The sequence below is a fragment of the Grampus griseus genome, assembly GCF_964374135.1.
Source record: "Grampus griseus genome assembly, chromosome: 4".
In the NCBI taxonomy this organism is placed as follows: domain Eukaryota; kingdom Metazoa; phylum Chordata; class Mammalia; order Artiodactyla; family Delphinidae; genus Grampus; species Grampus griseus.
The window spans coordinates 108,608,483-108,621,559 of NC_138997.1; the positions used below are offsets into that span (position 1 = coordinate 108,608,483).

Consider the following 13,077-nt stretch of genomic DNA (forward strand, 5'->3'; position numbering starts at 1 on the left):
AATCAATAAATAGGTGATTATAAAACTTTATCAGTGTTTGAATAGACCCTTCTAAAATGGTGTGTGTGTGTGTGTGTATACAGCAAAAGTTCCATAGAAGTGTTAGCTAATGGAAGGTCCTCAAATGTTTGTTACATACTGTTCAATGAAGTGAATAGTTCAAAATTTTCCCCAAATTGCCTTGTTCCTTCCTATATCTCTAACAGCACTGTCAGAGCGCTGACGTGATCCAGTTTTGACGTGTAGTTGACGAGAACAGACTGATTCCTTCTTTGTCACAAAGTAGAGTTCTCATAAACCCTGGTAACCTTTGCTCAGAGTTTTAAATGATCTCTGGCAGCTGCCTCTCTTAATGTACAGTTTTGTTGCTTAGGTTTCTACAAGGGTGTTTCTGAGAGGCAGATACACTGTCACAAAGGGCCGTGGCCATACACACGTGGGCACATGATAAATGCTATGTGGTGACAAAGACTGAGAAACGCCATATTACAGAGCTTCTCCGGACATGTTCCCCACCTCTGTGTATAGCACCTCCGCAGAGCTGGGGGCGATCCCCGACTCCACCCCAGTCCATCCGATCAGGCACCTAGCACTGCTCATTTTGCCCCCAAATCTCTCCCATCTGTCCACGTCTCTCCATCTCCATTGCACCTGCCCAGGTTCATGCTGTCACCCTTGCCCAGGCAACTGTCAAACTCTTGCTCCTATGATTTGTTGGTTACCTAACATCTGAGGTAATGTTTTCAAAATTTACAAGTCATCACGTTCCCCTGCTATTGTTTAAAGTCTTCCGACAGCTTCCTCTATATGCCTACAGGATCAGGTTTAAATTCCTTTACACTATCTACAAAGTCCTGCATGTCTGGATCTGAGCTCTCTCTTTGGCTTCACTGACTACATCCACAGAAGGCTGTGTTCCTTGTGCTCTGGTCACAGCATATTTCTTTCAATCCTTCCCCTGACTGTGGTTCCTCCTACCCTGACGGCGGCTGTCACTGTCCCATCTGCCTGAAATGCTTTTCCCTCCCCGCTTTGTTAAGCTAACTCACATTAACCTCCTAGATCTCAGTTCCCTTTTTCAAGGAAGACTTCTGTAATATTTAACAAACAACAACCTATTATAAGTCTCATAGCCTTTTGCACTCTAGAATTTTACTTTTTTTGGTCACTTGATTACTGTCTATACCTTTAGACTGTAAGCTCTAAGAGGGCAGGGACCATATCTGGTTTTGCTTATTAATGTACCATTAGGGTCTAATGTGTGACACAGAGTTGAAATAAAAAAATTCTGATCGATTAAATGAATAAGTAAATGATACAAGTCTATGATCTGGCTTGTGTAAAATGAATATAATACTATTGGAAATACTGGCCCATTGAATTGATAAGAAAATCTTTTTCAGTAAAACTGGTTTTGTTTATAAGGTAGTATCTTTATGGCCTTGGGAGAGTTGCTTGTCCATTCCAGGGGAAAGCTGAGGGTTTAAGAGGCAACCTTCACTTGGGGTTGTTTTCTTGCATTTCTAAAGAAATAATATCTTATTTTCAGATTTGATTTGCTAAGCAATGACTCACAAGTAGAATTTTTACATACCAAAGGGAAGAAAAAAAAAAAAGGCTTCACTTGGGGTAAAAAGTGACTACTGCACTTCAGAGCTGTGCTTTGGAGAAACTTTCTCTCACAGACACAGCAATGAAGTCTGTGCGCTGTGAGCCTGATCAACGCCATCCTCTCTTGTCTACACTTGCCCTGTGGGGATCACACATTAAAGAGAGGTTCCAACCGTTATCCGCCCCCCACCCCCGCCCCATTTCCAAGCAACCAGTATTTTTACCTACCTGGGCAAAGGCCTAAACTTGAGTTATCAAAATAGTGAACCGGAGAAGGTACTGGCAAAGACTTTGATCGGCTATCAAAAAACCAAGACTTTGGCGACTCCTTTGGCACAGGATCTTGTAAATTCCTTTCCTTGCACTGAGATGACATATGTTGTCTCTTTTTAGAGGCTGTTCCAGTCACTTTAGGAGACTTTGGAGAATTCTCACAAGTTACTTCTTTGTGAGCCTCTCTTTTAAGTGTTCTCTCCTTCCACGTTTTGACCTCATTGTAAAGATGCTGATTATTGCTTAAACGTGAGGGGTCAGGGCGGGGCGGGTGGGGTGGAGGTGGAGAAAAAAGGAGAACATAAGACTGCAATTCCTGCAACGTACTCATGTTTAAGTTAAAAAAAAAACTGCTTTAAATTGTGGTAAAATATACATAACCTATAATTTACCATTTAATCATATTTATAGTTAAGTTTCAACCTAATGCTTCCTGTTTGGACTGTTTCCACAGTTCAGAAAATGAAATGAGGTCAGTATAGTTTAAGTAATTGTAATAAACCTCCGAAATCATGGAGTTTTGAGAAGAAAGCTCAGAGCATGACATCAGGTTTTTAAACAAATCAGTGATATTGTCCAGAGGTTTATCTGTTGATAATTTGTGGCCATAATTCGATAAATCAGTCTGGGTAGATGATTCTAATGTACCTTTGTTATTTTAAAAGAAATAATTCACGGTACTTTTCTGGATTAGTTACAGTCTTGCTTCTCATAGGAAATGCCACCAGCATTTATCCAATTTCTCCAGACAGAAACCTGGGCAACCATCCTAGAGGCCTTTCTCTCCTTTATGTGAGCCAAGTCTGTTGATACAACCTCATACTTACTTCTCAAATTCGTTTCCTTATTTTTATCTGCATTGGCACCATTCCAGTCCATGCCAAAATTATCTTTTGCTTGGACAACAATAAACAGATTCCTAAATTGGGGCCTCCTATACTGTGATGCTATCTGATCTCAGCAGGCCTTGGCTTAAAATCCTCCAGTGGAATGAATCCTTCCATTGCGTTTTAGGATACCACCCAAACGTCCTCCCAATGACCTTTGGGGCCTGTGTAACCTGGACCAGTTACCTCTGGCATCTCATCTTGCACTTCACTGTCTCAGTCTCTATGCCCTGGCCACAGTGGATGTCTTTCAGTTCCACCAGCTGGTCACCCTTCCTGACTCAAAGCCTGTGCACATGCTGTCCCCTCAGCCTAGAAGGCTTACCCACCTCTCCTTTCACCTGGCCTAATTTCTACTCATTTTTCACATCCAGTCTTAAAGGTCTGTCTCTTGATCACCACCCCTCCCCATACCTAGATAAGGTTTGATCCCTCTGTGTTATACCCTTTCATAATGTCCTATTTTTCGTCGTTGCTGTTTGCTTGATAGCACTCATTACAAAGGATTAGTTATTTGTGGAATTATTTGTTTAATGCCTATTTTTTTCCTCGTCTCATTGGTAGAGGTTAGCACAAGTTTCTAGTCATTGGTAGAAGCCAAATAATTAAATTTGTCAGAACTGTTTTTAAAGTAAAACTAAGCAGGCTACGATAATGGACCTAAGGGGTTCCTCCTTGAGTAAGAGCCTCACTAACTTGGGTATATGGACTTGTGGTGTATTTAAGCTGCTCCCTCAGAGATCCTTCTTTACTTCCTAGTTCTTGGCTTAGTTAAAAATAGGTCAACTGACAGATAACCAACATCTGGAATGGTGCTACCATATTCTTATGCCTTTTAAAAAAGACATATTTTATGTAACTTAAAAATTACTTTCTCCGTATGTGTGAAGCATTGTCAACTGCAAAAAACTATTTATGTATGGGTCTATATCATCCTCCCCGACATGTGAGACGTAAGTATAATTTCTATATCGTGTGAGCAGATCTTACCTTAACAGCTCATTCTTTTGCTTTATTAGCTGTTCATTTTGCTGCTTTAACTTGGAAACTTCCTTTTCCAGCCGTATATACTCACTCTTCAGGATAAGAGCTTTCGTGCTTTGTACAATGCCACTGCCACCCCCACAGGTGAAGGGTTTATTTGAAGGCTGAGGATCAGCATGTTCTGATACCACTGTGGGAGGCAAAAATACAGACAGGTGATAATTTTAGTAGTTCCAAATAAAGAAAACATTATGAAAGGTAGTAAGTCACTATAAAAACCAATACACCACCATCTCCCTGGAAGTCATCCTTGCCCACCTCCTTCTCCCTTAACCTCACACGGCTATTTGGTCATCAGTTCTAAACAGCTCTCGAATCCTCCTGCTTCTCTCCACCCACCAATTCCACTCTCATACTCCTGCTGAGATCGTTCACCATCACTGTAGTAGTGGCAATCCTCCCCAGAGCTATCCTCCACTGATCTATCTTCTAGAGCAGTAGAATCACCTGGCGGGTTTCTTCCTACAGTGTGTGTGGGGTCCACCCCTGTCATTCAGTGCATCACAAGTATTCAACACATAGCTGTTCACAAGGTAAACCTTAGAATGATATTAGAGCATATATTATTAAGTATTCTACACTGTGTGTGTAAAAGTAACGTAAGGAACTGTTCTGTAAATTTTAGATAAAACCGCATACAAGTGTGAGGTGCTTATGAAATAGAATAATCCACTGGGTCATTGACGATTTATAAAAGGGGGGGAAGGTGTGTGTGGGGAAGATACTCAATGGCCATTTCCTTTTGAATTTTTCTGAATTCAGGGACAATATGTACCTGAAAGTCACTTACAAATCAAGAGTAATTATCCTGACCCTTCTGTAACAACGAGGAATCCTCAGTTCTACTTTTATCCCTTGAAGTTTTCCAGATAGGAGCTATGATCATCTTTAACACTATCTCTAATTCTTTTTTGTAAATGAGTGGACAATAATATACACAAATATCATCTTACACTTGCTTGACCTTTAGAATTTTCAGTGTGCTTTGCACACACAACTTTTAGTTTGATCCTTATTATATACATTGCCTTCAGGATTTCACGCAGCCCTTAAGTGAGAGCAATCAGTTCAGAGGCCTGTCCCTGACTGCTAGTTCAATGCTTGTCTTACTATACAAAGCTGCCCCAAGTACTGTTCAGCATTTTCTCTTTTCAAATGAAATATAAGAGATAGAAATACAGAAGAAGGTATAATTTGAGAGATATATATGCAGAAATTTGATCATTAAACTTGAAGACTGTTCCTAAGATAAATTTCAAAAAGTTTGCAAGTATGCATCAACTATATTTTCAGTATCAAGGACAAATAGGATAATATTTAGTTATTTTTACTGTGAACTGATAATATTTTTACTGTGCACATGGTTACAATCTATTAAGACATGTGCTTGTATTTTTATTTGGAAGTGTACTTCTACCCTGACAGTTAAGTCATTCTTTTACAGTGCTGAAGATATCTTCACCAATAGGTAAAGATCTGATTATGCAAAAGTAAAATTTGTATTTTCTAAAAATCTATAATGGACAGACAGTTAAGATTACAGTAAACTAAGGAGATGTCACAGGATAAATATGAGCCCAATGAATTCATTTTAAAAAGAGTTTTTTCTTGGGGCTTCCTTGGTGGCACAGTGGTTAAGAATCCGCCTGCCAATGCAGGGGACACGGGTTCGAGACCTCGTCTGGGAAGATCCCACATGCTGCGGAGCAACTAAGCCTGTGCACCACAACTACTGAGCCTGCGCTCTAGAGCCTGTGAGTCACAGCTACTGAGCCCACATGCCACAACTACTGAAGCCCGTGCGCCTAGAGCCTGTGCTCCACAGCAAGAGAAACCACTGCCATGAGTAGCCTGCGTACTGCAACCAGAGAAAAACCTGCATGCAGCAACAAAGACCCAACGCAGCCAAAAAACTAAAAAAATAAAAAGTTCTTTCTAAATCAGTGATTAACTTAGCTTTATTTTTGACTATCATACCTGTAATAGCAGTCTTCAAAATATGTAAGTGTATTGAAGTAAAATGGAAAGATTGGGAAATATCAGCATTTTCTACTTACTTGAGGTATCTTGGGCCTGTTGATTTCTTCTAAGATTTTCTCTCAATAGCCTTATAACTTCTTTTTGATATTCCACGGTGGCTTTTGTCGAAGTGATTCTATTAAGAACAATAGAAATATGTAAAAGCCCAGAAACTAATTTTTAATGAAGGAATAAACACAACTGCTGTCAAGAATTTTCTAATAAGACACATCACATAAACACAATGTCCTGGTAGCAGTAGATGAGCCCTCATGATACCCTCCTGGTATCATGCACCTCACAGCTATAACACCACCAAATTGGAAGTATTCTGTTTGGTTGCAGCAGCAATTTTTTTTTAACATTGAGAAATCAATTCTTTTAAAATTTCTGGAAGCCCAATAGCTATTAACCGGATATTGTGTAAAATTATATCTGGGGGCACCATAAAATAAATAATTGGTCTGTTACCATGAGGTCCTAGAAATACCTTGAAGGTACAACAATTACCAGAGCATGAAAGCAAAAAGCAGCTTCCTTTCTACATTGTCAGGAAAGCAAACCCTGGCTGCAGCTCTGGTCTAAGGTGATACAGTCAAAGGTCAAATTCTACTCATTGTTCCCTGGTAGAGACATTTTGTGAACTGTTTGCTTAAGGATTAATCAGCAATGATAAATCAGCAATGATACTCTGCTTTTCTTAGAGGCTGACAGTATCTGCTGATTCGATTCTATAAGTAGAATTGCTTTTTATAATGAAGATCTTAATAGACCTAAGTTTCACTTCTTATCACCAGAAGCCTGGTTAGAACGAATGAAGATTCAGAGTGCTACATTTTAGGCAAAATTAGATATCATCATTAAATATTTATTAAAGATTTATAGGAAGAATTAAAAGTGTTAGGAGCCAGAAGGGATCTTAAGAAATCCTTTAATATAAACCTATCCTTTCATTGATTACGAATGTGAGGCCCAGAGAGATTAAACAGCTTGTGTAAGGTGAGATATTCATTAGAGGCAACACATTTCTAATTTAGTTTCCCTGACACTGGCTAATGTCCTTTTCATTATGCTATACCACAAAGAACTTGAGGCACGTTATTACATATATAGTACTATATATAAATAAATCAATAAAAAGAGGCTATGCTCTTGGGCATTAAGTATTATAATTTAAAAGGAAATACAACTTTTTCATAAAAATACAATGGGAAGAACAAATAAAATTAAGAGAACCAACAGAGACCTTAGTCAAACTGCTAAATACACCACAGGTTCTTAACATTTACTTTCAAGCATAAAAAGGATATTTTAAAGCTATTTAAATATGATTGAGCAAGAAGCATCCAAAGACATAGTGTGTTAGTAATCAGAATTGTGCTTATTTTAAAAACTTTGCATATGTAATGAGAATTTAATAGATTTAAAATCTGTGAATGTTTGTATTTATTTTTTTAAAAAGCAATAACAATATTTTCACATATTTAAAAAAGTTAACGCAAAGAAAGTTAGATAGTTTTGAAAGGAAATTTAAGCTTTTAAAGTCATGTTCAATTGAGGCAAAGACATACTCCTTTTCAAAATCCTTGGCGTTTTTCATCTTCTCTAGGTCTATTTTCACCAGCTTCGTTTTGAGCTCCTCAATTTCTTCTTTATAGGGCTTAGCTCCTAAAGCAACTTTGTCCTAAATTTTTTAGAGAAAAGAAAAATAAAATAATTTTAGAGCAGTTCTGAAGAGTTGTTAACTGCCTTGATCTGGGAGAAACATTTTAAAACAGCAATCTTCAAATATATAAAAAGCAGGGAAGGCACAAATGAACACTGAAATGAATAACAAATAGATATATGATGTGAAGTATAATCTGAAGCTCTTGGAAGCTAATACATACTTAGAGAACATATGACTTTTGTTTCTTAGAACAATTTTTTTCCCAATTTAAAAACAATCTACCTAAACAAATGAAACAAAGGTTGAAAACAATGAAATGGGCAGACGAAGGTTAATCAGGAAAATGAAAGAAAACGACGTCAGAACAGCAATATAAATATCAAACTGGAACTGAATTTAAGGCACAAAGTATTATGTAGCATAGTTGAGGATATTTTGTAGTCAAAGATGGTTCAATCCAGTGATATATCTACTTTCTACTCAGAGGAAAAAAAATCCATATATAAATCTTTTTCTTTAATGAATAGATTTCATTTTCAAAGTAATTTTAGGCTTATGGAAAAACTGAGCAGAGAGTACACAGAGTTCCCATAAACTGTGCCCTCCCCCTGCCCCAACTCTCCTGTTATAAAACATATTAATGTGGTATAGTTGTTACAAATGATGAGCCAATATTGATACATTACTATTAACTCAAGTTCATAGTTTACATCAGGGTTTATTGTTTGTATTGTATATTCTATGGGTTTTAACACTTGTATAATGACATGTGTTCATCATTACTCTATCATACAGAGTAGTTTCACTGCCCTAAAAACCCCCTGCATCCACCTATCCATCCTTCCCTCCCTCCCCTTAAACTGTTGGCAATGCCTGAACTTTTTACTGTTTCCCTAGTTTTGCCTTTTCCAGAATGTCATATGGCTGGAATCATCCAGTATGTAGCCTTTTCGGATTGGTTTATTTTAATGAACAATATGCATTTAAAATTCCTCCACGTCTTTCTGTGGCTTGAGAGCTCACTTCTTATTACTGCTGAATAAATTGCTCTTTTTATTGCTGTACCACAGCCACACAGTGGAATACTATTAAATACTGAATACAAAAATAAACCCATCTAAATTAGGAACCCAGAGAGCTCTCTATTCCTCTAGGCTTTCCCACTCCAACCCCCATCAAAACATCTGTACACACACAATGACTAGCAAAGACTAAAAAGATGCAAAGCGTCTAAAAATGACAGATGCTCAGCTTAAGGAGGTTGATGACTGGGTCAGATGAAGCCACTGTTTGCTCAGTCAGAGCACCAGTTCAATACCCAGGCCTTCTGGACCAGACACTGGTATCAGGGACTCCCTGGGCGTGTGTCTGGCTGAAGTGGTGTCAGTTTCCCAAGAAACTGCCAAACTTTCCTCCGAAGTAGCTGTACTATTTGCATCCTGCCATGATGACTGAGTGTTCCTGTTGCTCTACATCCCCATCAGCAATAAGTGTTGTCAGTGTTCTGAATTTTGGCTGTTACGGTATTTTGAGATACCAAAGGTGTGTAGTGTTACTCTTGTCATTTTGATTTTCAATTCTGTAATAACATGATGTTGAGCATCTTTTCTTATGTTTATTTGCCATGTGTCTGTCTTCTTTGGTGGGGTGTCTATTCAGATTTGTGGCCTGTTTTTTGTTTGTTTGTTTTTGTTTTGTTTTGTTTTTTGCGGGTACGCGGGCCTCTCACTGTCGCTGCCTCTCCCGTTGCGGAGCACAGGCTCCGGACACGCAGGCCCAGCAGCCATGGCTCACGGGCCCAGCCGCTCCACGGCATGTGGGATCTTCCCGGACCGGGGCACGAACCCGTGTCCCCTGCATCGGCAGGCGGACTCTCAACCACTGGGTCACCAGGGAAGTCCTGTGGCCTGTTTTTTAATCAGGTTGTTTGCTCTCTTATATTTAGTTTTAAGAGTTCTTTGTATATTCTGGATAACAGTCCTTTATCAGATATGTTTTGCAAACATTCTTCTCCCAATCTATGGTTTGACTTTCACAGGGCAAATGTTTTTAATTTAAATGAAGTCCAACTTAGCAATTTTTTCTTTCACGGATCGTGTTCTTGGTGTTGTGTCTAAAAAAGTCATCACCAAACCCAAGGTCTGCTAGTTTTTCTCCTATGTCATCTTCTAGGAGTTTCCTAGTTCTGTGTTTTATATTTACGTTTATGATCAATTGAGTTAATTTTTGTGAAAGGTGTAAGGTCTGTGTCAAGCCTTGTTTTTTCGCTTGTGAATGTGCAATTGGTCCAGCACCATTAGTTGATAAGATTATCCTTTTCCACTGAACCACTGAATTGCCTTTGCTCTTTTGTCAAAGATCAGTTGACTATATTTGTGTGGGTCTATTTCTGTGCCCTCTATTCTATTCCATTGATCTATTTGTCTATATACTGTTTTAAAAATTCAAAGACCTCCAAAAACAATTATCCATTTATGATATCAAAATTTTTTAAATATATTCTATAAGTGCAGAAGTTACAGTAACTTTTTACCACAATATAATGAAATAAATTAGTCATATATAACATTGTTTAAAATAATTCTTACGTAAAAAAAATCAAAATTGGAAATACTGCCTTAAAATGAAAGACACTAAGAATTCCATATTTCAAACGTTTGGCATGTGATGAAAGCTGAACTCAAGACATACCGATCACCTTAAATAGTTTTTCTAATAAACTGAAAGTACAATTTTTAGTTAACATGATCTATTTATCATCTATATTTTAGATGGATTCTGTTAAGAAACTTTCCTTGTTCTACCAGAAAAAGAATTCCTTTGAGTATGAATTAAATTACATCAAATTTAGAAATTAATTTGGGAAAAACTGATGGATGTACAGTATTTAGGTTCCAAAACAGGAAATGGCAAGTTTCAAATCTTAAACCACATTTTCTCCTACATTACTCTTTGAAGTTCTGTTGTTCCTTTCATATATGTTTTCCTCATCTTTTGTTTAGTCTTCAAATACTTTATTTTAGATTCTGTGGCCATTATAAGATTTTTTTCCTATTGTGTAGGATGTCCATAAAGTTCTAGTGCAGATTAAATTCTTAACAAATTCACTGCTATTTGACATAAACAATTTGTAAAGATACAACAGAGGAAAAATATAAAGACTTAAATGAAATTGTTAATGATTCATTTGTTCAAACTACTTTCTTCCATATTCCATTAATAAATCCTACATTACATTGGATAGGTATTTTCAAATAGTGGTAAATAGTTTTTTATTTTTTTATTATGTCAACTCTTGAGTTACGTGCAAAAGACTGTATTTTATAGAAGAATATTTATATAGTACACAGAAACAAATTTTTCAAAAATTCAAACTGTACAAAGATTTTTATGGATACCCTGTATTTTGCTTTCTTTCCCCAAGGGTGCTGTACAAGACCCCCCAGACTCTGCTATATTATCTAAATGGTTACTTCTGGTATGCAGGAAAGATACTTGTCTCTCCATAATATAGGTTCTATACTGAATGTGAAGTTTGCTGCTCACTCCCTCTTTCTTTATGCCCTTTCTTCACTTATGTGAGGAAATTAGAACCACTCTCTCTTGCCCCCCACCTGCCCTTCTTTCTCTTTTACTCACGCCTGCTCCATCTCAGTATCTTTTAGTTACTCTGCATCTCTTCTCCATATGTTCATGCTCCCACCTAGTCTCATGACTTTTATATGCTGACAATTCCCCAAACTTACACCTCAATTTAGATCTCTCAAATTTAGATCTCTCTCTCAGACTCACATATCCAACTGCCTAAGACATATCTCAGCTTGGCGTCCCCAATAGGCATTTCAAATTCAACGTGCTCCAAAGTGAACTCTGAGTCTGCTCCCATGTTCTCACACTTGCTCTTCTGGCAGTCTTTTCTATCTCCATAAATGGCAAGTCCTTTTTCCAGTTGCTCAGGCCAAAAACTAGGGAAATCATCTCTGACTCCAAGAAATATGAGAGGAAGAGATGTGTGCCACTTCTGGGCTAGAGCCTTTGAGAGTAGAGATTTTAAGATATTTTAGCTTCTCCATCTTGTCCCTTTCCTGTGAGCCCAAGCATGGACAGCTTAAAACCTGGCTTTAATCACTAAGATGAAAACAGCACCCAAGGGTGTGGCAGAGAAACAAGATGGGAGAAATGTGGGCCTCTGATTGATCATGTGGAATGAAGCCATCCCCCAACCTGGAATTCAGGCTTTTATATGAGTTAGAGAAATAACCTTCCATCTTATTTGAGCCATTGCATTTTTGGTTCCCTTTGCTGTAGCAGCTAGCATGTCACACTAACGCACCCTTCTGTATTCTATCTTCAGAGGGCAACTTTTAAAAAATTAAGTAAGACCATAATATCCTTTAGCCAAAATCCTCTGATGATTTCCCATCTCACCCAGAATAAAAACCAAAGTAGTCTGCAAGACCCTTTATGGGTTGATTCTCTGCTACTTCTCACCTTATTTCCCACCTCTATTCTCTTGCTCACTCTGCTCAGGAGACAATGGCTTTCTTGTGGTTTCTTAAACATTTCTAGACTGTTTCTGTGTTGAAGCCTTTGTGTTTGCTATTTCCTTTGCCTAGAAGGCCCTTTCCCTACTACATCACTCACCCCATCACTTCATGTCACCTTAAAGGTGTGGCTCTCCTCAATGCCCTTTTATAAAGTCACATCTCTTTCCCTTATACCCCAACTCTCACTCTGTATCCATGTACCCTTGTCTGGCTTAATTTTTTTCCATTGCACTTTTCACCATTTGACACACATATATATACTTCATTATTTTCTGTCTTCCTGAACAAGAACATAAACTCCTTGAAGGGAGAAACTTCTATTTTTTTTTCCCACTGCTGTATACATGGCATCTAGAACAACGACCAACACACAGCAGGTAACCAAAAATATTTGTTGAAAGAATAAAAATGTGGTCATTTATTTGAAATATTAAAAAATTACTATCAAAAATTCTAAAGCCTCACAGTTGATTTTCTTGGTTTTTAGCTATACCAACAATTGTTGAAAAACAAAACTGAGATTATTTTCTCTTGCCTCTCTGTTTCATGTCTCACTGAATGAATCAGAATTTTTAGAACAATGTTAAATAATGGAAAGAACAGACATCCTTGACTTATTCCTAATTTTAACTGCAATGAAGAGACACTGGAGCAGGAATAGCACAAATACTCATTAGGGCTGGACTCAAGTAGCACAAGTGTGAGAAGTGGCTGGGCTAAAAAAAAGGGAGTGGTAAGGATATGATGAACGAGGGTGCAAACTGTGTAAGGGCATTCATGGTCAAAAAGATTTATATTACTGCTCTTTATAAAGAAACTAGGTCAGAGTCAGCCGAAAGGCTGGGACTCAATAACAAGGGATTAAGCAGAAGAAAAGAGAATTTTAAAATGCACTTATCTAATAAAGAATGTTAAATATTTAGATAGGAAGCCATTTTTTGAAAAATAAAAAAATAGACATTTTAAACTATAAAGAATAATATTTATATCTCTTAAAAATAATTTTTCTAGGAAGATAAAAATCATT

At 37.6% G+C, this 13,077-nt stretch overlaps 1 protein-coding gene across 1 annotated transcript in view; it reads right to left on the bottom strand.

Annotated features, from left to right (window-relative positions):
* Window positions 1-13,077, bottom strand: part of CENPE (centromere protein E) — a gene marked incomplete at both ends in the record, with an annotated part of 73,312 nt that overhangs the window by 968 nt on the left and 59,267 nt on the right. The window contains 4 exons of the mRNA XM_082653349.1: window positions 1,840-2,126; window positions 3,762-3,945; window positions 5,873-5,970; window positions 7,406-7,518. Coding sequence (XP_082509475.1) covers window positions 1,840-2,126; window positions 3,762-3,945; window positions 5,873-5,970; window positions 7,406-7,518 — 682 coding nt within the window. The remainder of the gene's footprint in view (window positions 1-1,839; window positions 2,127-3,761; window positions 3,946-5,872; window positions 5,971-7,405; window positions 7,519-13,077) is intronic.